Source organism: Chrysochloris asiatica, unplaced genomic scaffold (assembly GCF_000296735.1).
Source record: "Chrysochloris asiatica unplaced genomic scaffold, ChrAsi1.0 scaffold00016, whole genome shotgun sequence".
NCBI lineage: Eukaryota > Metazoa > Chordata > Mammalia > Afrosoricida > Chrysochloridae > Chrysochloris > Chrysochloris asiatica.
In genome coordinates, this window is record NW_006408534.1 from 14,424,218 (window position 1) to 14,450,875 (window position 26,658).

Below are 26,658 nucleotides of genomic sequence, written 5' to 3' on the forward strand. Positions count from 1 at the left end.
TCCTACTACTGGTCCTTCCACTTTGTTTCCAACCTTTGCATTCCAATCACCAGTAATGCATCTTGACTGCATGTTTGATCTATTTCAGATTGAGGAAGTTGGTAGAATTCTTCTATTTCATCCTGTCTTTAGTGGTTGGTGTATAAATTTGAATAATAGTGGTATTAACTGGGCTTCCTTGTAGGTGCATGGATATTATCCTATCACAGACAGTGTTGTACCTAATGACTGATCTGGATATGTTCTTTTTGACAATGAATGCAACACCATTCCTCTTCAATTTGTCATTCCAAGCATAGCAAACCGTGTGGCTGTCAGATTAAAAATGGCCAATACCAGTCCATTTCAGCTCACTAATGCCTACGATATCAATGCTTATGTGTTCCATTTCATTTTTTACAATTTCAAAATGTCCTACATTCATACATTATACATACCATGTTCTGATTTTCAGTGGATGTTTACAGCTGTTGCTCTTCATTTTGAATTGTGCCCCAACAGCAGCTGAAGGTGCCGTAGACTTTACTCCCACAGACTTTACTTCATTCGTGTCATCACAGTCAACTCTACTTTGAGGCGGCAGCTCTTTCCAAGTCGCATTTTGAGTGCCTTCCAATCTGAGGGGCTCATTTTCCAGCACTATATCTGACGGTGTTTCTATGCTATTCGTAAGGTTTTCAGTGACTCAATATTCTGAAGTAGTTCATCACTCCTTCTTCCTTGTCTGTCTTCGTCTGGAAGCTCATCTGAAACCTGTCCACCATTGGTGACCCTGCTGGTATTTAAAATACCCGTGGTATAGCTTCCAGAATCACAGCAACCCACAAGCCATCACAGTACAACAAACTTACTGACATCCCTTTTGATCTTTTCCTTCTTTCTTGTCTTCTTAATGACTTTATGCTTTCTTCATGTGTGATGTTCTTGATGTCATCCCACAATTCTTCTAGTCTTCAGTCTTTAGTGTTTAATGTATCAAATCTGTTCTTCAGGTGATCTCTAAATTCAGAATTGACTCAGTAGCGCTTAATAACAACAAAGACTCTACAATGAGATGTAGTGCATGAGCATGTATGGGGAGGGTGAGGAAGTTGCCATAAAGGATATTATTTGGATAACTGACAAAAATCAACTAGTGCCTATATGGTAATAGTAAGTACTGTGCAAATAGAAAATTTCCTAAATTTGATCATTATACTGTGGCTTCAGTCACTTTATACCTACCACTCATCTGTAAATACTGGTGTGGTGCTGTGGATTAATGCGTAAGACTACAAAGCCATTTGAACTGCAAGGTTGGCAGTTCAAGCTCACCAACCACTCCTTAGAAACCCTGTACAGGATCGCTATGGACTTGGAACCGACTCAAGGGCACTTAACAACAACAATATATATAGGATTTCCAAGGAGCAACTGATGGGTTTGAACCTCCAGCCTTTCAGTTAGCAGTCCAGTTCTTATCCTACAGCAGTGCACCAGGACTCCTTTAATCTGGAACTAAGAAGGGATCTTGAGTTGAGATTTGCAATTTCATGGGTCAGAGAAATATATTCATTGCTCAAAACATTGTCCCTGTACTTTTGCAATGAGGCAGTTGCCTCAAGCTATGATCCAGACTCAAAGCATGGTGGGTACTTTGCCTAAATCTAAAATGAGCTTTCTGCTGGATTCCTATGAATTTTCATTTCTTAGTTATACTTTTTTAGAGTTTATTTTCTTCCTTTTATTTAACTCTTAGTTAAATTTAAACATAATGCTTTGTTATGGAAATTGAGATAAACAGAAGAATGAAAATTGTGTCTAGAGGTAGCCTCTACTAACTTTTGGATATTAAACCTTCCCCCCCCCCCCCTTTTTTTTTTTTCTATGTGTAGATAAACCATTTTAAGTTAAAGCAGCCTTTTTTTAAATGCAATGATCTCCAAATTGATATTATTTCTAGATTCTTTCTTTCCTCTCCCCTTTCATCATCAAACTTATTTTTCTAAGACACTATTTTAAGAACATCTCTTTCCCTTAAGTCCCTCATGCAATTTTTAAAAAGATTTTAAAAAACAAAAACCTTCCAATTGCTTTACTTTATAAATGGAGAAATTTAAATAGAATGGTTGTTGTTGCAGTCCAGCTCATTAACCCACAGTACTACAAAATTAAATAATGATAAATTACCCCAAATCACACAGTTTAAAAATAGAGTTTTTAATAGAGTTAAACCCAGGATTCCTGACTTATAGTCTTGTACTCTTTTTATATCATCCTACCTGTCAGACTGCAAAGTCATTTGAACTGCAAGGTTGGTGGTTCAATCTCACCAGCTGCTCCTGGGAAACCCTATGCAGGGTTGCTATGGGTAGGAATGGACTCGATGGCACTTAACAACAACAACAACCTGTAGAATACTGGTCTACTCTAATCTTTATTCTAAGCTCTGCCTGATTAAAATTTCATCTATCAAAAGTAGCTCTCTCTTATCATGGTGTGGTGATGTGCTTGACTCATAGTGACCCTGTATAGGGTTTTGGAGGCAGTAAATCTTTATGGGAGCAGAAAGTCTCATCTTTCTCTGGTGGAACCACTGGTAGTTTCAAACTGCTGACCTTGAAGTTAACAGCCAGGACTCCTTATTGTTGTTGTTGTTGTTATGTGCCGTGGAGTCAGTTCCAACTCATAGCGACCCTGTACAGGGTTTCCGAGGTTGTAAATCTTTACGGGAGCAGAAAGCCTCATCTTTCTCCCACGGAACATCTGGCAGTTTTGAACTGCTGATCTTGCAGTTTGCAGCCTGATCCGTAACCACTATGCTACCAGAGCTCCTTAGGGCTCCTTATAGTACACTGTATATGATTTTTTGTGGCAATGTAGGATAAAGCACTGGACCACAAGGTCGAGTTGAATCACAAGGTTGGCAGTTCAAACCCACCAACTGTCCTCAGAAACCCTACATAGGTCGCTATATAGAGTTCTGACTCATAGCAACCCAGTATAGGGTTTCCAATGCTTCAAGTCTTTGTGGAAGCAGAAAGCCTCATCTTTCTCCTGTGGAGCAGCTAGGGAGCTTAAACTGTAGACCTTGTGGTTCCCAGTCCAGTGCTTATCCCATGGAGTGTTGTTGTTAAGTTCCGTTGACTCTGGTCCAACTCACAGCATTCCTATAAGGGTTTCCAAGAAGCAGCTGGCAGGTTTGACCCACCAAGCTAAAAGTCCACACCAGTTCTCCTATAGAATAGATGCCAGTAATAGCTTTTAAAAAGAAAGAAGTCCTCCAAAAGGCTGAGAGCTTCACTGTTTAACCATTGCCATTTCTAGCCCTTTGTCTCTTTTACCCTTTTCTTCTGCTTTAAAGGCAGAGTAGCACTCTTTCAAGCACTTTTTTATGCATGAGAAGACCCTCTGGCAAGGTTTGTGGGGATGGCACATTAGTACTTGATTTTTGCAATGCTCTTTTTTCCCACTTTTTTTCTCCTCTGATTCTTTGTTCAGCACTTTCTCATCTTTCCTTGAAAGTTTCTTGCTTCAGCTTACAATAGTAGTAGTGTGCTGGGGAAAACTCCTGCCGTACACTTATGTTAGCAGCTCATTGATTCCAATCCCCAAAGATTTTCTTTTAAAGACATAAATATATGGATAAAATGTTCTAAAATTATAGTTAAGTATATTCACAACTTAGGAGTCCCTACTTAGTGTAAATGCTCCACTACTAGTCAACAGGTTAGTGGTTCAAACCCAAAGGAAGGCATCTCAGAGGCCAAGGCTGGTAATGTGCATCAGAAAGAGCACAGCCTTGAAAACCTCCTGGATCCATCCTACTCTCCAACTCCACTCCAAAACAACTAAGAACAGCACAGTGTTCTTTTATAGAAGAGACTGTGTATGTAGATCAAGGAGCTCTGGTAGCGTAGTGGTTACAAATCGGGCTGTGAACCGCAAAGTCAGCAGTTTGAAACTACCAGCTGTTCTGCGGGAGAAAGATGAGGGGTTCTGCTCCCATAAAGATTTATAGCCTTGGAAACCCTGTACAGGGTCTCTATGATTCGGAACCGACTCCACGGCACACAGCCACCACCACCATATAAGTATATCAAAAAACAAGTTGCTCTGGTAGTGTAGTGATTACGAGTCAGGCTGCTAATCTTATGGTCGGTATTTCGAAACTACCAGCGGTTCCATGGGAGAAAGATGATGAGGCTTTCTGCTCCTGTAAAGATTTATCACCTTGGAAACCCTATACAGGGTCTCAATGAGTGGGAACCAACTCCATGGCACACTACCACCACCATAAAAAAAAAAAAAAAACCACTGTGGCATTGTTGGTTGCTGTGGTTATATCTGTATCTGGGAGTCCTGTGTGGTACTATAGGATAAGCACTGGACTGCTAACCCACCAGCTGCTCTTGGAAACCCTTTATAGAGTTCCTATGAGACAGAATGTACTAAATGGCACTTGACAACAGCAACAACGTTTGTATCTACTGAGAATTTATACAATTATATATTTCAAATATGTAATATCAGTTTAAGGGCAAAAGATTCAAGGCAATTATGACAATAACCAGTATTCTCTTGTTTTTGTTAAGTGCTGTTGATTTGGTTCCAACTCATAGGAACCCTGCATAGGGTTTCTGAGGAGAAGCTAGTGAATTTAAACTGCCGACCTTGAGATTCAAATGGACCCTGACGTTCAATGAGTATCCTACAGCACCACAATTACACTTAAAATACAAATTATGGTCGCTATGGGTTGGAACCGACTCCGTGGCACTTAACAGCAACACAGACTGCCATAAGGAAGAACTCTAAGAAATAAATTACTTCAGAAAGACTTATTATTAAGTACTAAGGAACCAGGAGTCCTGCAGTGGCGCTGTGGGTTAATGTGCCAGACTGCAAAGCCAGTGGTTCAGGATCACCAGTTGCTCCACAGAAGCCCTATATAGGGTCGCTATGGGTTGGAACCGACTCAAAGGCACTTAACGACAATAACAAGGAGCCAACTACAGGCTATTCTGAATTACTATTATATATATATATATATACACACACACACACATATATATATAAGAGTATATTGCCTTTCTTTTTAATATCATGGTCTGGTTGACCATGGCAAGTACTGCAATATTTAATAATTATTTGAGAACTTAAAACATCAAAATATAAAAAAGACAACAAACATAAAAATGGATCTAGGGTGTTTTTATCTGGAGTGAGTTTTTAAAATTACTTTTGTGTGTATATGCGTGTGTATAAGCAGTTGGTGGTTAGAATAAAGTAAAAACAATTCCATCATACTTGTAATCCCAGTTGTGATTCTGATTCAGCTGAGGGGGCGGTCACATAGGGCAGGATCTTGGAGTTGCTGGACCAGATCTCAGACTGTCTGGTGTAAGACCCTCATTTCACAGCAAATGGCTGAGGGCTGGGGAGGCCCTAGAACACAACTCTCCAGGTTTCAGGGCCAGGGAGGATCTTAATCCATCCAGCTGCCTCCCTGGAAAGAAGTATGCCTCCCCCCAGCAGAAGAGCCCACCATTTGCACATAACTTAATTAGGGCTCAAAGCAAACAGAAACGCCCTTTCTTTCCAAAGCATATTTAACTAATAAGGACATTGTTCTATTTGCTCAATTCAAATGTGGAATATTTTGCTTAACTTTGGCCTGAGGTCTTTTGGGGATGAGGACACTGAAGCCCCCCCTTCCCCCCCACACCCCAAGTGAATAAAAAGCACAGTTTGAGAGCAATTACCTAGGCATGCTACCCCTTTAGGAAGCATCTGCTTTTGTTTCCTCCTTCCGCTCCAGCTACAAGGAGCCCCCTGGATGGCACAAACCAGCCTCTGGTTAGTGACTCCAAGCCACCCAGAGGTGCCTTGAAGACAAGCCTGGTGATTGGCTTTTTAAGTCCCAGCCTTAAAATCCCTTTGGAGCAGTTGTACTTTGCACACATGGGTCACCAGGAGTTGTAACCAACTCAATGGCAACTAACAAATAAGATCAGCACTGTGGCTACAAGGTGTCAAAGAGCAACCTGGAGCTTCTGTTAAAGTTTCTTAAAGGAACAAAACATTCTAGGTCTGAGCCTTACCTGGTAAGGATTCACCAAAGTACTGCAGGGAACTGTTCTCAGAGCTTCAGTATAAGATCTAGGAATTTACAGGACCCCATAAACATTATTTTGCTAATCCCAAATTTGAGTCATTTAACAGCTTATTCTATGGATATTTCCAGGGCCAGCCTGGGAGCATGCTGTGAAGGCAAGTGGTGGAGGAAGGTGTCTGCTGGCTTCTCAGCTTGTTGGCTAGTTAACTCTTGAAAGTTAGCTCAGAATAAGCAGCAAACAGAAAGAAAGGAAAAATGGAATAAGATCTGTATCTTTGGCAGAAGCACCTGGTTCTTTTGAGCTCCTCCACAGGGGCAGTTGTAGAATTCTCACTTTCCATTCATGAGACCCCGATATACCTCAAATGCAACCCACTGTCTGTAATGAAGACTAGCTTGTAGCTGTAAGGCTCAACATGTCTCAGAAAAAAGACCTGGTGATCCACTGATGAAAAAAAATCAACTAATGAAAAGTCTATGGATAGCCGTGGTATGATTCCCAATTGGTCATGAGGACAGCGCAAGAGTTGGCAGAGTTTTGTTTTGTTGTGCATGAAGTTACCATGAGTGGGGACCAATTCCATGGCAGTTAACAACTCCACCAGCTACAAGCACTCTCCTTTCACAGCAGAAAGCTGAGGGCTAGGAAGATCCTTTAACACTCTGGAAGTCTCTCTCTTTTCTTTTTCCTCCACTCTACTTGGAGGCACTTAACAACAGCAGCAATGCATGCAACTGGACTCCTGATGTGGCGCTACACTATACAACAATGCATGCAGCCACTGTAGCTCTTGTTAAGTGCTTTCCAGTCGCTTTCAACTCAAATAGACCCTGTACAGCTTTTCAGATGAACAGCTGGTGAATCTGAACTGCCCACCTTGAGTTTCAAACAGACCTTGTGATCCAGTGAATTATTCCACAGTGCCACACCAATTTCAAAATACAAGGCACCTCACTTGAACGATTTTATATTTAAGTTATTTTGGATGAAAGCAAGAACTTTTTTGCAATCATCTCCAGCAATAACTACTTGACAAGTATAAAAACAATTTTATGATCTAAAAACAAAAACTTTTTTGTAACCATCTCCAGCAATAACTACTTGACAAACATAAAAACAATTTTATGTTCAAGTTATTTTGTATAAAGACAAAAACTTTTTTGCAACCATCTCCAGCAATAACTACTTAACAAGTATGGTGGCTTATTTTTAGTTTCTCATAAGATAGACTTGATTTTTAATTGTGCCCATATAAAATTATTTTCTAAGGGTTATTCTATATTTGGCAGTGTCTCCAGCCTATGGTCTACAGTTCACAAAATTCTATTTATAGCTTTAGCCCTTTGGGCTTTTCAATACCAGCCATCCTGGGTTCATGGCATCATGGTACTGTAGAAAGAGACTGGACTTTCAATTTAGAACAATCTAAAATCTAGCCTGTTCTGCTACTTACTTGTAGCCTTAAGGTTTTTTCACCTCTCTAAACCCAAGTTCTTTGATCTTCATCAGTAAATGTTTTAAGTCCTCTACACTTTCAGCAAGCAAAGTTGTATCATCTGCATATTGCAGGTTGTTAATGAGTCTTCCTGCAGTCCTGATGCCATGTTCTTCTTCACAGAAACCAGCTTCTCTTCTCAGATTATTTGCTCAGCATACAGGTTGAATAAGTATGGTGAAAGAATACAACCTTGTCGCACACCTTTCTTAATTTTAAACCATTCAGTGTTCCCATGTTCTGTTTGAACAACTGCCTCTTGGTCCAGGTACAGATTCCTCATGAGCACAATTAAGTGTTCTGGAATACTTACACTTCGCAATGTTGTCCATAGCTTGTCATGATCCACACAATCAAAAGCCTTTGCGTAGTCAATAAAGCACAGGTAAATATCTTTCTGACATTCTCTGCTTTCAGCTAAGATCCATTGGACATCAGCAATGATATCCCTTGTTCCATGGCCTCTTCTGAATCCAGCTTGAACCTCTGAAAGTTCTCTGTCAATGTATGATTGTAGCTGTTTCTATATTATCTTTAGCAAAACTTTACTTGCATGGGAATCAACGAGATTGTCAGATGATATCCACATTCCATTGGGTCACCTCTCTTTGGAATGGGCATAAATATGGATCTCTTCCAATCAGTTGGCCAGATAGTTGCCGTCCAAATTTCTTGGCATAGATGAGTGAGTGCCTCCTGTGCTGACTGACTCACTTAGGTCAAAGAGCACAGCCTTTGGAATGAATTACTTCTCAATGTAAAGAAAACAAAAATCCTCACCACTGGAACAATAAACAACATTCTTATCAACAGAGAAAAGATTGAAGTTGTCAAGGACTTCATTCTCCTTGGATCAAGTATCAACACTCACAGAAGCTGCAGTCAAGATATCAAATGACATATTGCATTAGCAAATCTGCTGCACAAGACCTTTTTAAAGTTTTGAAGAGCAAAGATATCAGCTTAAGGACTAAGGTGCTCCTGACCCAAGCCATGGTATTTTCAATAACCTCATATGCATGTGAAAGCTGGACAGTGAATCAGGAAGATCATAGAAGAATTGATGCCTTTGAGTTATGGTGTTGGAGGAGAATACTGAAAGTACCATGGGCTGCCAAAAGAACCAATGGATCCATTTTGGAAGAAGGGCAGCCGGAGTGCTCCTTAGAGGACAAGATGGCCAGACTTCATTTCTCATACTTTGGACATATTGTCAGGAGGTACCAGTTGCTGGAAAAGGATATCATGTTTGGTAAGGTTGAGGGTTAGAGAAAAAGAGGAAGAACCCCAACGAGATGGATTAGCCAAGTGGCAGCATCAATGGACTCAAGTGAGACAACAGTAATGAGGTCGGCCCAGGATCAGGCAGTGTTTCATTCTGCTGTGCATAAGTTCACTATGGGTCGGTACCGACTCGATGGCACCTAACAACAACGACAACAAACCCAAGCTTAAGGAGCTCTGGTAGCGTAGTGGTTACAAATCGGGCTGTGAACCTTAAGATCAGCAGTTCAAAACTACCAGCTGTTCTGCGGGAGAAAGATGAGACTTTCTGCTCCTGTAAAGATTTACAGTCTCAGAAACCCTGTACAGGGTCGCTATGAGTCAGTTTCGACTCCACTGCACAAAACCACCACCACCAAACCCAAGCTTCGTCAACTGTAAAGTGGGGATAATAATGCGACTCTGTAAGGTTCTTGAGGTTAAATGAGATAATGTGTGTTAAGTCCCAGGCCAGGGCTTAGCACAAAGGAGATGATCAATAAATGGTTGCAGTCATACCAATAAACCAATATTGTAATTTTGGAAAACCCAAAGCAACCAGTCTATTGCCATTCCTTAGAAATGCCATGAAAAAGGTGTGGGTTTTTTTTCATGTTTAAAGAATGAGCATAAATAGAATCAAGGAAGAAAGTTAAACGTTGTCATTAATAGTGGCGAAGCTGACCCTGGTAAGGGTTGAGTCTCTAGATTTCTTCACAGGCCTGTGAGAATCAAAGAGACTGAAGATGGAAGCAGTTTCCACCTTCTCAGGCTGGGTGTGGAGAGAGGGGTAAGAAGAAACCCTGCAGCACTGAATGCCAGTTCTCAGAACAGGAGTGGAAATGAGGGTATGCCATCTGACAGAGCCAGTCGTGAGAGCAGCAGTCAGCCAATCCTTAAGAGGGAGATAAGGCCAATCCTTAAGAGGGAGATAAGAGATGACTTCTTTATATTAAGAAGAAAGATACTCTGCTAGCAGCCAAGACTTTGGAGAAAGGGCCCTAGGAGAACAGCTAGGCTCTGACAATCACGTGAGAACTGTTGTCCTGGGACTCTGGGAATGTGTGTGGGGGTGGGGGGTAAATGCACAGCCAGACTTCAGCTCTGGGCGGTCAGCCACAACCTGTTCACTACAGAGGAGGGATCAATCATGGAAAGTAGGCCTGGGGCTAAGGAGGGGAGGATATGGGGACGTTTGGTGCCCCAATTGCAGACTCCCCTCCCCCAGCCCTCTTTTCTTCCCTGCATGCCACCCAGAATAGCCCTGGCAGCTTTACTGGGTCAGGCTGCCAGCTCACACAGATCTGCTGCCCTGCCCACCCGTCTCTGTCCCCCGTCCTGGTTCCCAGGGCCTGCAGCCTTCACAGGGGCTCTTTGGCGAGATTGTTCCTTGTGTTCTGAGAAACACTAGTGCATTGCTGTGGAGTTGATTCTCACTCATGGTGACTCTATATGTTACAGAGTAAAACTGCCCCAGAGGGTTTTCCTGGCTGTAATCTTTATGGAAGCAGATTACTAGGCTTTACTTCCATTGGGTGGGTTCAAATTGCCAGCCATTAAGTTAGCAGCTGATCACAAACCTCTTATGCCATTTTTCTGAGCCTGGATCTCCCTGCCTGCCCTAGCTACACTTTAGGAGGTTGTAAAGCTCAAATGAGCTATGCAGACACACTTTATAAATGTGTAGCTGTTATGTCCTATTTTCCACTCCCTTCTTAGTGGGAGCAACCGGGCCTTTCTACATGCATTGTTGCAGAGTCCTATTCCTGCTGCCGCTAGCACCCTGCTGCCTCACATGACTAGCCATCCCACCTGCCAAGTCCTAGCTCATTGATTCAGACTCTGAACAGCAGAGAGCTGGGGCTTCTGCAGCCATATCCTTCCTTGTTTTCATTTACAAAATGGGTCAGCAGAGACACACTCCACACCCCCATGGAGCCCAGCACTTGTATATGCTTGAGGAAATGGACCATAAGTCTGTTGTGTCTCATCACCCCACCCTGCAGAAGGCAGACATTGTTCTGACGGCTCCTGCACAGCTTGTTCTACCATCCAAGGACAGAACTTCCTATCTGTAAATTATCCAGCTTGTTTTTTCTCTTCTGCTTCCCAACTGTCTGCCTTTTGGCTCTTCCGTCTCGTTGTTCGTTTGTATCTCTGCTTGAAACTAGCAAATTGAATTGAGCATATATAATAATCAGAACTGCCAGGTGTTGAACTTTTTACAGTGTGCTTATCTCATTATCTTTCTCTACTATCCTCTGTGACATGGATGATGGTCTTAGGAACAGGGGTATTAAGCCACTTCCCAAAGGAGTTCTGCTGTAGTGACATAGGTTAAGCACTGGATTGTTAACTGCCAGGTTGGCAGTTCAAACCTCAGAGACCCTATACAATGTCCCTATAAGTCTGAGCATGAATATAAGAAGTGACTCCTAGGCACTTAACAACAACAAGGTAACAAAACTTTAAGGGGCAAAGCCAGCATTCAAATTCAAGTCTGTATTTCTCCAAAACTTGTCTTCTTTTGTTATTAAAATTGGAAATAATATTGTTTACTTTGCTTTGTTTGTTAGTTTTAGATTATAAAAGTAATACATCACACTCATTCCCAATTGGCAAATGTAAATAAATATAACCACTTTGAAAACAATTTGACAATATCTAGTAAGGTTGAAAATATACATATCCTGCAACCTAACTGTTCTGTTCCTGTATATACTACCGGGAAATTGTTGAACGCACACATGAAGATATCCACATAGAAATGTTCACAGCAGTACTGTATATAATTGTTGTTGTTGTTGTTAAGTGCCGTCGAGTCGATTCCGACCCATAGCGACCCTGTACAGGGGTTTCCGAGGGTGTAAATCTTTACAGGAGTAGAAAGCCTTATCTTTCTCCTGCGGAGCAGCTGGTAGTTTCGAACTGCTGACCTTAAGGTTCGCAGCCCGATTCGTAACCACTACGCTAAGAAAAAAAAAGTTTTTGTTGTTAAGTGCCTTAGAGTCAATTCCAACTCATAGCGACTCTGTATACAGTAAACACTGGATTGCTCACTGCAAGGATCAAGGATTTGAACCATTGACCTTGGAGTTCGTGATCCAGTGCTTATCCCACAGCATTACACCAGGATTCAAAACAAATTTTTTTTAGTTACTAATGACAAATGCTATTTACCATCTGTTTGTTTGCTTTAGGATCATTTGCATATCTTCTTGGGTGAAATATGTATTCAAGTCCTTTACCCAACTTTTGATTGGATTGTTTTCCTTTATTGACTTGTGGGAGTTATTTATTTATCAGATATATGATTCCTAAATATTTCTTTAATCCTATATAAGTTGTCTCCATTTTCATGGTGAAGTCCTTAGATGCTAAAAAGTTCTAAATTTTTATGAAGTCCTATTTTTATCTGGAGTCCTGGTGTGGCACAGTGGGTTAATGCACTAGACTGCAAAATCAGTATGAACCACATGGTCAGTGGTTCAAGCACACCAGCCACTCCTTGGAAACCCTATACAGGTCACTATGAATCAGAAACAACTCAACAGCACTTAACAATATTTTTATCTAGTTTGTATCATGTTCATCTTGTTTTTTATGTCATCTCAAAATCCATTTTCAAAAAGTAGGCCCCAAAGCACTACATCTGTATTTTTTAAAAATAATTTTGTAGTTTTAATTTTACATTTAAATCTTTGATCCATTTTTATTTCATTTTCATATATGATATGAGACAGAGGTCCATCTCCATTCTTTTGTATGTGACAATCCAGTTGTCCCAGCACCATTCTTTGGAGAGAATGTTCTTTCCCCATTGAATGGACTTAGCTCCCTTGTCAAAAATCGATTGGTCGTAGATATAGAGGCTTACTTCTGGACTCTTAATTCTATTCCAATAGTCTATATATCCATTGTTATACCAGTACCAGACTGTTTTGATTTACTGTGCCTTTATAGTACAACTTGAAATTCCATATAAATTTGAGGATTGGTGTTTTCATTTCTGCAAAGAAGGCTGTTGGAAATTTTATAGAAATTGTATTAAATCTGTAGATCATTTTTAGTAGTATTGACATCTTAACAGTATTATGTTCTCTAATCCATGAATGTGGAATGGATTTAGTCAGATCTTTAATTTGTTTCAGCAATGTTTGGTAATTTCCAGTGTGCGAGTCTTTTTACCTCCCTGGTTAAGTTTGTTCCCAGCTATTTTAGCCCTTCAGATGTTATTATAAATGGAATGTTACCATGGTTTTGATGGTACTTAACAAGAACAACAATAACTAATAATATTGAGCATTTTTTATGTACTTATTGGCAATTTTTATATCTTTGGAGAAACATCTCTTCAGAACCTTTGCCCATTTTTAAATTGGGTCATTTGTCTTTTTATTGTTAATTTATTAGTTCTTTATATATTATGGACAAGTTCATTATCAGACATTATTTACAAATATTTTCTCACATTTTGGAGTTATAGTTTCAATTTCTTGGTGATGGTCTTTGAAGCACAAAGTCTTTAATTTTGATAGGGTTCATTTTATCTGTTTTTTTCTTTTGTTGCTTTTGCTTTTGAGATCATATCCTATTGCCTATTCGAAGGTCATAAAGATTTACTCTAGTATTTTCCTAAGAGTCTTGTATGTTTAGCTTTTAATATTCAGGTCTGTGAACCATTTTGAGTTACCTTTAATATATGATACAGCTTCATTCTTTCGTATGTAGCTACCCAGTTGTCAGGAACCCTGGTAGCATAGTGGTTAAGTGTTTGGCTGCTAACCAAAAGGTCAGTGTTTTGATCTCACCAACTGCTTTATGGTACAAAGATGAAGCAGTCTGGTTCCGTAAAGATTGTGGCCTAGGGGGCAATTCTACTCTATCCTATAGTGTTGCTATGAGTTGAAATTGGCTTGACAACTGTGAGTTTGGTTTTGGGTTTTGTCCAGTTGTCCAAGGACCATTTAATAATAAAAACTATTCTTTCCCAATTGAATTATCTTGGCATCTTTATATATATAAAAAAAAAATCAGTTGACCATAAATAGTTTATTAACTCAATTCTATTCCAGTGGTCTACTAGTCTGTCCTATACCTGTACCACAGTATCTTGTTTACTGTAACTTTGTAGTAAATTTTTCAATTGGAAAGGGTAAATTTTCCAATCTTGTTCTTTTTCAACTTTGTTTTGCCTATTCTTGGACCCTTGTATTTCAAGATTGAGTTTTTAGCCATTTTCTTATGCTGCTTCCCATGAAGGAAAACAAAAAGCAAAGTCAGCAATCAGCAGCAGTTCTGGGTATTGTGTGAAGTGAGTATATGAATCTGAAAGTTTAAATGAGATTGAATTACCTTTCTCCTTCTTTACTATGGAAAAAAATTAGATTATCAGAAGTAAGGAAATATGTGCCTTTCTGTGTCATTCCAGGTTTAGTTATCAGGTTGTGTAAGAGTAAGGAGAAGAAAGTCTCAGCCTCTGTGATCTGCAGGGCCTCCTGGTTACCTGAATGGTACTCAGTTCCTTGTGATATTATTTTATCTCTGGTTTTCAAGGAAATCCCTTCTAATATAGCTTCTTTCCTACAGCAATAACAGTCAAATGAAGAAGCGGCCAACCTCTGCAGTGGGCTACAAGAGGCCTATCAGCCAGTATGCTCGGGTTGCCATGGCAATGGGATCCCACCCCAGATACCGGGTAAAAAACTGGGACATGGCAGTGGGGAGAGAAGGCAACTCAAGGGAGGTGATGATCCCAAGCTCTTCTCCTCTAACTACTTCATCCCCCTCACTATGCTCAGTATTTACTGTCTGCCTCTGCTCATGTCTGATGTGATATACTCACCACAGGCTGAAAACATAATGTTCTTGGAGTTGGATGTGTCCCCTCCAGCTGTCTTTGAGATGGAATTCTCTCATGACCAAGATCAAGACCCACGTGCACTACATATGGAGAGGCTCATGCGGTTGGACAGCTTTCTCGAGAGACCTTCCACCTCTAAAGTCCGAAAGTCCAGATCTTGGTTAGTATCCTATGGTCAGGATGAACACTAGACTTAGGAGGGAGGAGAACCCGGTAGACTGGTTGAGGTTGGAGAGGGATGGCATTGTACCCAAACGGCTGGAGACAGGGTGGTAACTGGGGCTAAGAGCATGACGGGAAGGAAGACCTCACTTGTCTGCTTCCTGCACTTTCCTAACTCTATCTGCCCCCCTTCACCCACCTCATCCCCTCCCCCTACAGGTGTCAGAGTCCTCAGCGGCCCCCGTCCTCCACTACACATGCCTCACTGGCCCCTGCTTCTCTGCGCCCTACAGCAGTGCTAGACCATGAGTGACAGCTTTCGTGGTCAGACTGCCCATCTGAGAGACTATGGGAGCAAGGCAGTCCACCTTGGTTCATCTCATCTGCCGCCTGATGTGTGTGTGCGTGTGTGTGTGTGCATGTGCGTGTGTGTATGTGTGGAGGGGTGAGAATCAGACAGACAGTGTCTCTGTCTGCCCTTCTCAGCCTCCTTTATTTAATTCATGTTATTTATTCATGGAACTCAGTTAGTATCAGGGGAGATACCCTCAACTGTGCTGTCTGGGCCTGCAGTGGTCACTGCATAGCTTCCTTTTCTTCTGACTCTGGACCCCCAGTCAGACCTCAAGCTCCTCCCCTTGTCAGCTGCTCCACAAGTGCAGGCGGCCAGTACCTGAGAAAAAAGTACTTTTTCTACCTGCTCTGCTCCACAATTTCCATCTCCTTCTACACTGATGGTGAACAGGTCCTAAGCATTTTCTGGGACTAGAAAAATGCTGGTTTCCACTGAGGACCAAAGACAGTGGTCCTGATAGTGTTGTACCTGTGTGATCCACTCTGGGTCCCAGATAACCTCTTTTGGCCTCTCGGTACTTTTTCAAGGATTTAAATAACCTTACTGGTACAGCTCACGCTCTTCAGCGTTGGCAAGAACTCACTCCGGCTTCCCAAATTCTGCTTCCTCCCCACCTTCCCAACCCTAGGTGGGGAATTGCAGACCAACTAGTTGCTTCCTCCTCAAGACTTGCAGGAATCGGAACAGAAATTAAGACAAGCTGGCTGGCCATCAAGGAAAGTGTTTCTTGTGAGTCTCTTTGGGTCTCCAAGGCATCACTGTGGTCAACAAGCAATCAAGTCAACTTCCCATTTTTGAGATGACTGCTCCTTCCTGCTTTGATCTTTCTTCCCTGCAGCTGACTGCATTCCAGTTGACAGTAGGGGGGATCAGTGTCATTCTGCCCTTGGCTTGACAAAGGGAATGAAATCTGTTGCTTTTCCTCCTCATTAATGGCACAGGACAAAGAGACCCAGGCACAGTCTCGGCCAGTGTTGCCTGTCTTCCTTGTTTCTGAATCACATTTTGCCAGGAACACTATTTTGTTGAAAATAGACCCATTTTTTGTTCAGCAGTTCTGCAATTTGGTCCCTAGAACAGTACTCCTCACCTACCTTTGTGACATCTTAAGATGTCTCTAGGTATCCCAAGTGATAAGTAAGTTTCTATTCAAAACAAACAGAATTAATTTTCATTGACTTATAAGTACATATTCTGGTTGAGGGGGAAAGGGTGATCATAAAAGCAATCAAGATTTAGGGTTTCAAAATGCCAAAATAGTGGGAGCTTCCAAATCCTAGACTATGAGGAGTTCCATCTTTGGGGTGAAGGCATGAGACTGACAGGTTTATGTGAAATTTGATATGTGGGAGGTGGAGGTGGGGGCTGATTGCTCAGTTATTCTCTTTCCATTAGGAAATGAGTCCTTGAACAGTTCAAGTTCTGCTCTGAAGATCAGATCAGACTTTGGTTTGGTTTAAATTCAACAATGCTGTCATTTCTCCTGTCATTACTGGACTTGGTGGTTGTGCAACTCCATTGCCATTTGTTCCTGTCCTCCAAGGAAGTCACATTTTCCATCAGAGCCCAAGGGATTATTTGAGACTCAGGAGTCAGAGAAGAGGTGCGGCTATGGCTGGGATAGGAGGTGTGTATCAGATGCTCCAGGTGGCCTGGGCCCAGAGGGACCTCCATGGCTGCACTAAGCAGACCCTCCCACTGACCTCTGTCTCATTGTGGGTGAAGCAGCATGTGTTGCCCCATTCATCACTTGGACACGTTGACTGTACATTGTCTGGTCACTTGTTCTTCACAGTCTTATAGCACAATCTACCCGACTTCACCAACCCCAGTCTGAGGGCTGGGCCTGAGGTGTGGTCTGAGGAGGAGCTCCTGCCTGCGGTTTTGTGTATGTGGGTATGTGTGTGCGTGTTTGTGTGTGTGTTTACCTCCACAGGAGATACTCCACACTCAGTGTAAGTTATACTGGGAACAGGGCCGCCAGGGGTGGCTGGATCTCAGTCTCTCTGTCTTCCCCCTCCTTTTCCTTTTGATGTACCAGACATTTGATTGACACAGTACGGGCCTTGATTAGGACCAAATTTCCATGTCTGTTGCAGTGGTCTTTATTTTGAACAACAGTTAACAAGGCAGTGGCCCATTCTTGTCACTCTACGCATATGACTGTACCGGACATATGTAATATATAAATATATATATATATAAAACATTACCCTCTGTCTCCTTGGCTTAGGATGGAGACCTCTCTGTTGAGCTGAAATGCACCTTGGTGCTGCCAGCAGCCTGCAGGCCCCAGCCATGTTCAAATTAACACAGTTGACAATAAAGGAATGAGTATCGTTATGGACTTGCTTGCCTTCCTTCTCTTTCTTATTTTTTTCCTATCGTTTTCATTTTCTTGCTTCTTTTACTCATTTTTCCCATAGGGACTCATGAGTTTTTAGAACCCTAGCTGCAGTTATCAGCACCATGGAAGAGAACTAGCGTCTTAGTAGAAGAGTAGCTATCTGTTCATTAGGACCGAGGGGCAGATCCCAGGCTGTAGTCTGAAGTCTGTACCAGAGCTATGGCAGTATATGTGCATGTTCTAAGCCAGCAGCCCCCAACCAGTTAATTCTGATCTCTTAACACTGTGGGAAAAAGCACTGGACTGCAAGGTCTGTTTAAACCACAAGGTTGGCGATTCAAATTCACCAGCCACTCCTTAGGAAACTTATTCAGAGTCCCTATGAGTCGGAACCAACTCGATGGCACTAAACAACAACAGTAGGGTTCAGGAGTCCCTGGGTATCCCAAACAGTTAAGTGCTTGACTGCTAATCAAAAGGTTGGTGGTTTGAGTCCCTCCAAAGGTGCCTTGGAAGAAAGACCTGGTGATTACTTCTGAAAAATCAGCCATTGAAAACCGTATGGAGCACAGTCCTACTCTGACGCACATGGGGGGAATCAACTTGAGGGCAACTGATTTTTTGGTTGACACGTTTCAGAACTGCCTAGTTGGTATCCAGATAAACTGTCAACGTTATACTTTCCTCTTCCCCTCATTTATCATCCAAGAAGTAATTAAAGGAGAAAATATGCATGCAAAGAGTCTTGGTGTGACGCTGTAGATAAGCACTGGACTGCTAACTGAAGGGTTCACATTTATACAGGGTTGCTATGAGTCTGAACTGACTTAACACTTGACAGCAAAAACAACAAAAACAACACATGCAAATCACATCAGGAGTCCTTGGGTGGTATAAACAGTTTAAGTGCTTGGCTAATAGCCAAAAGGTCAGGGGTTCCAGTTCACCCAGAGGAGCCTCAAAAGAAAGGCCTAGAAATCTACTTTCCAACCCCCACCCCCACCCCACCCCACCCACACACACACACACACACACACAAAATCAGCCATTGAAAACACAATGAATGCAGCACAGTTCTACTCTGGTACACCTGAGTAGCTTTGAGTTGAGCTGGGTTAAAGCTTATCCGAGTAGATGTATCTAGCATATGGTGGGTGCTGAGTTAAAATCATTTAAAAGACTAGCTTCCTCTTATCCTCTCTCCCAAGGGTCTCTCTTCCCTCCTCTGGGTTCTAGCTCCCCGTAAAGTGGAAACCTTACAGAAAATGAAAGGGTTGTGGTTGGGTGCCGTTGAGTCAGTTCCCACTCATAGTGACCCTGAAACAGGTTTACATCCCAAGATGTAAATCTTTACAGGAACAGAATGCCTCATCTTTCTCCTGCAGAGTAGCTAGCAGTCCAACACATAACTCACTAAGCTACCAGAGCTCCCTAAATTAAAGGTGGTGGTGGTGTACCGTGGATTCCGTTCTGACTCATAGTGACCTTGTATAGGGTTTCAGAGACGCTAGTTGTTGCTAAACCGCAAACGGCTGTGCACCAGTACTGAGTCCCAGGGGAGCACTCAAATCAGCTGGTGGAAAAAAAGAAAAGAAAACAACCCAACTGCAGTCAGTCAGCTGTTTTTGCAGTAACAACTTCCTGGAGGGGCTCTGTGCCTCTGCCCCAGGCCTTAGCATTGGGCTATTTGAAAGGGATTTCTTAGATGTTGTGTTGTGTGCTTCACACATATATTCTGCAGGTCATCCTCCCCAGGTGGGAATTATCAACACTGGTTTATAGATGAGAGAGAACTTAATGAACTTGGCTAAAGACCTACCATAGTGATGACCCTGGATTTCCAGACTCTCAAGTCCGTATGGTTTTCCTGAGAACTACACTACCTGTCTAGCATGCCTGTACCTCAGGAAAACTGATAGGCACCCTCACATTTTACAAGCAGTGGAAGCTAGAGACTGAACAGCAGATTTACCTCAAGGTAAAGGGTTGAGATAAATAAAACCAACTCTTTAGATACTTAGCCTAGAGATCTTATACAAAAACATTCAAGAGTTCCCTGATAACAGCCAGAGGATAGGAACTCTCCCTTGGGTCTCTTCTGAAGCCAGTTTATTGATAAAACTGTCATGTTTCACTTCCTCCTTCGAGACCAGGCATCTGAGGCCAGGGTATGAGTTAGAACCCTGGGCCACAAGTAATGATTCACATACGTGGGACTGAGTAAATAGAGTCATGCCGTGAACTCTACGGGCAAAGACAACACAGGCCTCGAGAATTACCCAGTACCAGAAAGTCAACTCAAAAATGATTTCAACACATTTTCTGTGTAGGGCTTGAATTCTTCCCTCACGTACTCTAGTCCATGAGACAGAAAGTCTGGTCATAAGGCTTTATTCATATGATCCAGCCATCAGGAGAGACTTAACATTTCAATCTCAGTGCCAAAGTCATGGAAATGAGGCTCTGATTCAGCACTTTAGGTCACATTATAGATGAACAAGACCTCCGAGAGTCCTTCTGTTGCAACCTCATGTATTGGGGTGAAATAGAAAGACAAGTATTAGAAAAATGATGGGGTATGAGTGAGGGTGAAGTGCCCTCTAGGGAGCCAACATAACACATGTCTATGACAAGAGCGTTCATTGCCCCAGGATGGTTTATGAAAATGTGAGTCTGGGCTCATTCTATGGTTCTAGCTGTTTTTCTTGCAATGTGGTCCAAGGATCACCTGAGTCAAAATTACCACCCTCAGAAATTACAGGTTTCCTTTCCAATATCCATTCTTTCCTTATAAAATTAATTTTGTTCATGGAGGACAGGATGCATAGCTGAAAAAATTCCCAGACTCCCTGTAGCATCGGGTGACTATGTGATATGATTTGCCTAAGGAGGTGTAAGTCAGCTACAGATTTCTGACAGATATCAGGAACTCTGGTGGCACAATGGTTATGTGTTCCACTGCTAACAGGTTGGTGATTTGAACTCACTAGCCACTCTATGGAAGAAAGATGGGACAGTCAAGTGTCCATAACAATTTACAGCCTTGGAAACCCAATGGAGCAGTTCTACTCTGTCCTGTGAGGTCTCTATGAGTTGAAATTGTGGGTTTGGTTTTTGGTTTTGGTTTGACATAGCCAACATCCATTTCTCTTCCCTTTTCTTCTTCCTGATTGGAACTCAAATTCATGGAAATACATGTGTTTAGCATATAGCGATGTTGTTGTTAAGTGCCGTCGAGTCGGTTCCGACCCATAGTGACCCTGTACAAGGTTTCCGAGAGTGTAAATCTTTACGGGAGTAGAAAGTCTCATCTTTCTCCCTGGGAGCAAGTGTGCAAGGCTACTTCAAACTGGTTCTTTCTGGTCTGACCCCTGCTGAGAACTTGCCTTTCTATCCCAGATACACTGACTCTAAATCGACACTTTAATAAGATCCCCAGAGAACCAGTTTGCAGCCCTGGTCCAAGGAGCAGTAGCCATGTTGCAAGTCAGAGACAATGAGAAATAGCACATTGTGTTAAGGTTGATGATGTGGAGAGAGATGGGAGTCAAGACTGACAGGGACTGAACTGCCGCACTAACTGGGTCTGTTCACGTTGGAATTTCTAATTGTGTATATACTTGAACATACCAAGCCATGGCATTTTTGATTGCTTCATATGAATGTGAAAGTTGAACAATGAATAAGGAAGACCCTGAAAGAACTGATGCACTTGAGTTATGGTGTTGGAGAAGAATATTAAAAGTACCACAACTGCCAGAAGAACAAACCAATCTGTCTTGAAAGAAATCCAGCCAGATGCTCCTTATGAGCCAGGATGATGAGACTTCATCTTTCATAGCTTGGGCATGTTATCCGGAGGGACCATTTCATGCTTAGTTAAGTGAAAACAAGGAAGACTCCAGTGAGATGGATTGGCACAGTGGCAGCAGCGGTGGGCTCAGGTGTAACAAAGACTGAGGTGTAGGACTGAGCAGTGTTTCATTCTGTTATGCAAAAGGTCACACTATGAGTCAGAGCTGACGGACAGCACCTAACAACAATAACAATCACAACAGTGTGGATTAAATAAATCCCTATGGGTTTAAACCCGGGGTAGGCAGATTTTCCCAGAATCTGTATTTGCCCAAGTAGTTCCAGTGAAGAGAATTTCATCTTCATTTTAGCCAATTGTCCAATTGTGATTCAGTGATATGACAGTCCAGACCTTCAAACAGCTCCGCTGCCTGTGTAAAGCACCAGGATTGAGCTCAAGGACGGTGGGGGTAGGTAAGGACCACAAAGCCACTCTAGAGCAAGTTAGGAGTCTTGTGCTCAGCCACATGTCCTCTGTCTTTAAATTGGGAGAAAGCTGTTAGGAGGATATGTGGGGCTATGCAGATGTAAGTATTCATTTTATCCAGAGATCTTGTTCTGCAATGTGGAATAATGCCCCTAAAGCCACACAAATGTTTAGCAGGTAAAATGGGTGTGGAATACAATCAGACCAGGAAGTTTCTGGGTGACACAAACAGTTAAGGCTTCAGCTACTAACTGGTTTGAGTTCACCCAGAGGCACCTTGGAAGAACGACCTGCAGATCTACTGCAAAGGGAGAACAGTCAGGCAATTTCTGTGTGGTTCAGCCCTACTCAGAAGCACATGGGGTCACCGTGAGTTGGAATAAACTCAGTTGCAACTGATTGGAGTCAGACACAGCATATGCTTTTTGTTGTTTATTTTTAGTAATTTTAAACTGAGAGAAAAGTTGCAAGAATAGTGTTCCATATTCTTCACCCAGACACCCCAGGCAAATATTGGCAACTGTCCCAAGAATGACCTTTATAGCAGAAGGATCCAGTCCAGGATCATATTGCTTTTAATTGTCATGTCTCTTTTATCTCCTTCTATCCAGAAGAGTTTCTCTTGATCTTTATGCCCCTAAATTAAATTATAGGTACGTCCTGGTGTGGCACTGTGGGTTAAAGCACTGGACTGCTAAGTCAGTTTGAAATGCAAGGTTGGCGGTTCAAGCTCATCAGCCACTCCTCAGAAATCCTATACAGGGTCACTATGGGTTGGAAACAACTTGATGGCACTTACCAACAACAATCGATAGATTTGTCTGATGTCTGCTCATGATTAGACACAGGTAATACAGAAAAATGATACTGTGGTCTTCTCACTGTAGCTCATCAGCTGGCACTGTCACCACCCCATTACTGATGCTATTACCTTCCATCACTTAAGTAGGGAGGTGTCTGCTAGACTTCCCCATTGTAAAATTGCACTCAATCCCTTTGTAATTGATAAGCATTTTGTGAGGAGTTTTCCTGAGACTATGTAAATATCCCACTCCTCATCTAAATTTCATCCACTAGCTTTACCTTCCCTTGATGTTTCTTGTTTGAATTATCACTCTGATGATTGCTAAAGGGTGAATTTCTGATTCCATTATTTCTTCTACATTTATTAATTGGCATTAACTTTTCATGAACACCTTTCTCCTTTGTCTACTTTCTTTTTATTCATTTCTTCATATCAATGTGTACTTCTAGGTTCTTATTTTGTTCAGTAGGTTGCAGTCCATTGTTACCATCTTTTGTCTTGAGGCTCAAACTCTCCCAAATTTGGTCAGTGTATTCCCTTCAAGCTGGCTTCTGTAACTTATTGAAAATTCACATCATTCTTTGAGCAGTTCCTTACTTTCTTGTACAAAAAAAAGATGTTCCAGACTCATTTTATATTCCCTACCCCCGCCCTGGAATCAGTCCTTTCTCCAAGGAGTCCTGTTTCCTTTTAGCGGAGAATGATGTGCATTGCTAATGGGCTGTCTCTGTTCCCAGGCTCTTTCAGTGGGTAGGGCTTGGACACATACACACAAACACACTGCCCTAGTTTCCTAGGGCTGCCATACCAAGATACCTCAAAGTGATTGGCTTCCCAAACCAGAAACTTATTGTCTCCTTGTTCTGGCTGCTATATAACCAAATCAGGGACTTTGGGGAAGGGTCCTTTCTTGTCAGTAACCTGGGTGTTCCTTGGCACTCCTCAGCTTGACCATTGCTCACTCACGTGTTGTCTTCTCTCCATGTACTCATATCTAGTCTTCCTTTTTTTATTTTTAATAAAATACCACTTAGAAGGAATTAGGATTGGGACTCACTCTACTCTAGCATGACTTCATTAATATAACAAAAGGAAATCCTGTCTCCAAATACAGTCATTCATATGTGTTTTATTTGATTTTTATTGTGGTTTGGGTGAAAGACAGGGTTATATTTACAGGCACAGGGGAGAGGACTTCAACATAACTTTGAGGGGGCAGTTTTCAACCTATAACACACACATACACATCACTTTATAATTATATTTGCTTTTACTCCTTGGGAGAAATATGAGACTTTCTTCTCACACAGATTTAAAAGCCTAAAAAACCCTATACAGGGTAGCTATGAGTGGGAAGGGAACCAACTTGACCATACTTAACAACAGCAACATCTCACCATTAATATTAATTCCTCCGGTTTCAACTCACGAGAACACAGGGTTCATACTTGCAAATACATCTTGCTTTATATTTGTAACTCTTTTACAGTAAGAAATCTGGCTTTTTTTTTTTTTTTAACCTCAATATGTTTGCTTATTTGCCCAATGCCCTTGTAGTGGCCAATCTCCCACAGGGCTGTGGCCCTGCTCAGATGTCCTTCTCGCATGAGCACTGCCCCCTGACCTGTCACTGCTCTGCATAGTCCTTCTCCTTGCCTGGGCTTTTCTAATGGCTTTTTGACTAAATATTAAGGAGTAAACATGAAGAATAAAGGGAGGGAGCAATATATCAGATTTGAAGCAGGAACTCTCCCTGTATGCTGCAGCAAATTTAGAAAAGTGCAAAGGCTATGAAGTGGAAAGGCTATGAAATGACCCTCTTCCAGTTTACCAATTGAATATGTTTCCTAAATGCTAAGCGTGAAAAACCCAGTGTATTCACACTGTAGTTCACTGGCTATACATTTGGCTTTTTCCTGGCACTTGTTTCTTGTTGGTGAGTGTTCAGTATCAAAAGCCTTCCATTGTACATTGCTAGGCAAGCCGTTCAACAACTGGGGCTTCAGGTTCCCCATGTATAAAAATTTGAAAGCACCTTGCAATATAATCATTTCCAACTAATGGCAGCGTCACGTATTTCACAGTAGAACTGTCCCCCAAAAGTTTTCAATGGCTGTAATCTTATAGATTTAAGACGCTCTGGCAACATAATGGGTTACAAGTTGGGCTGCTAACCACAAGGTCAGCAGTTCAAGTCTACCAGCTGCTTCACAGAGAAAGATGAGGCTTTCTGCTCCTCTAAAGATTTATAGCCACAGAAACCCTACACTGGGTCACTATGATTCAGAACTGACTCCATGGCACATAACCACCAACAACCAATCTTATGGATGTAGATCGCCAGGACTTTCTTCCATAGCACTGCTAGGGGGATTTAAGCCACCAGTCTTTCAGTTAGTAGTTGAGTACAAGCTGTTTGTGAACCCCAGTGACCTATTCCCTACCTCACCTCTACCAGCTGCTATTTATAATAAGGTTTCTGAGGAGCAGCCAGTGGGTTTGAACTGCCACCAACTGCTCTTCTGAAACCCTATACAGGGTGACTAAGAGTCAGAACTCATTCAATGGCACTTAACAACAACTCACAGTAAGAGAAGTCCTAGGATAAGCACTGCACTGCTAACCACAGGTCAACAGTTCAAACTTACCAGCTGCTCCTCGGAAACCCAATACAGGGTTGCTATGAGTTGGAACTGACTTAACAGCGCTTACCAACAACAACTCATTAGTAAGAAACACTGCAGAGCTTTACAAAGAATAAAGATGGGCCTAGCACTTGGTCCCTGGCCATCCAGATGGCTTTAATGTTCCAAGCAATGGATTTCCCAGTACAGATTGCTTATTTAGTTTCGGCCTGTTTAACTAGGAGACATACACTTACACACATTCAAGGAAACAGAAAGTGCAGGCACCTAGACCCAGGTTGACTCTTCCTGACAAACCAAGATGGAAGAGAAATATACTCTTTTTTTTTTCCCCTAAAAAGTTGTAGGCAAATTATGTAAGCATCATTCATTGGACATGGAACAAGGGATATAGCTGATGTCATATGGATCTGGCTTAAAGTAGAGAATACCAGAAAGATGTTTTACCTGACTCTTACTACATAAAGGCATTCAACTGTGTGAAACATAGCAAATTGTGGATAACAGTGAGAAGAAAAGGAATTCTAGAATACTTGATTGTGCTCATGAGAAATCTGTACAAACACCAAATAATGGTAGTTTGAACAGAGCAAAAGTCAGCTGTGTGTGTTAAGGTTGTAACTTTGCACCAAATAACTACAGGATAAATACTTGACTGCTATCCATAAGGTCAGCAGTTCAAACCCACAAACAGCTCCTTAGAAACCCTACAAAGCATCTTTAGGAGTCAGAACCTCCTTGATGGCACTGAAAATTAATTTAACAAGTCAATTTGTATGTTTAGTAAATAATCCTAGAAACTGGATAATTGAAGAAGAATGTGGCATCCAGATGGGAGGAAGACTCATTAAAAACCTTTGATATGCAGATGAACAACCTTGGTTGTTGAAATCTAAGATGCCTTGAAGCACTATTGATGAAGATCAAAGACCACAACCTTCAGTATAGATTACACCTCAACATAAAGAAAACAAAAATTCTCACAATTGGACCAATAAGCAATATCATGATAAATGAAGAAAAAATTGAAGTTGCCAGGGACTTCATTTATTTTGATTCCCTTTAAACACCCTTGGAAGCAACTGCCAAGAAATCAAATGACATATTACATCAGATGTTTGTAATCTGCTGTAAAAGATTGTTTAAAAAGTGTTCAAAAGCAACGATGTCACTTTAAGGACTAAGGTACACCTGACCTAAACCATGGTATTTTCAGTTGCCCCAATATGCATATTTGCTTTAGAATCTCTACACTGGAGAGCAAGTTTCAATGTCTCTTCTGACATCCATTTTGACCTTTTCCTTCTTTCTTGTCTTCTTAATGAATTTTTGCTTTCTTCCTG

At 41.7% G+C, this 26,658-nt stretch overlaps 1 protein-coding gene across 1 annotated transcript in view; it reads left to right on the plus strand.

Moving 5' to 3' along the window:
- Nucleotides 1–15,194, plus strand: part of KIF3C (kinesin family member 3C) — a 57,406-nt gene extending 42,212 nt beyond the window's left edge. Inside the window, exons 6-8 of the mRNA XM_006835226.1 lie at nucleotides 14,446–14,554; nucleotides 14,707–14,879; nucleotides 15,101–15,194. Of these exons, the coding sequence (XP_006835289.1) occupies nucleotides 14,446–14,554; nucleotides 14,707–14,879; nucleotides 15,101–15,194 (376 nt within the window). The remainder of the gene's footprint in view (nucleotides 1–14,445; nucleotides 14,555–14,706; nucleotides 14,880–15,100) is intronic.
- Nucleotides 15,195–26,658: the final 11,464 nt, after the last annotated feature.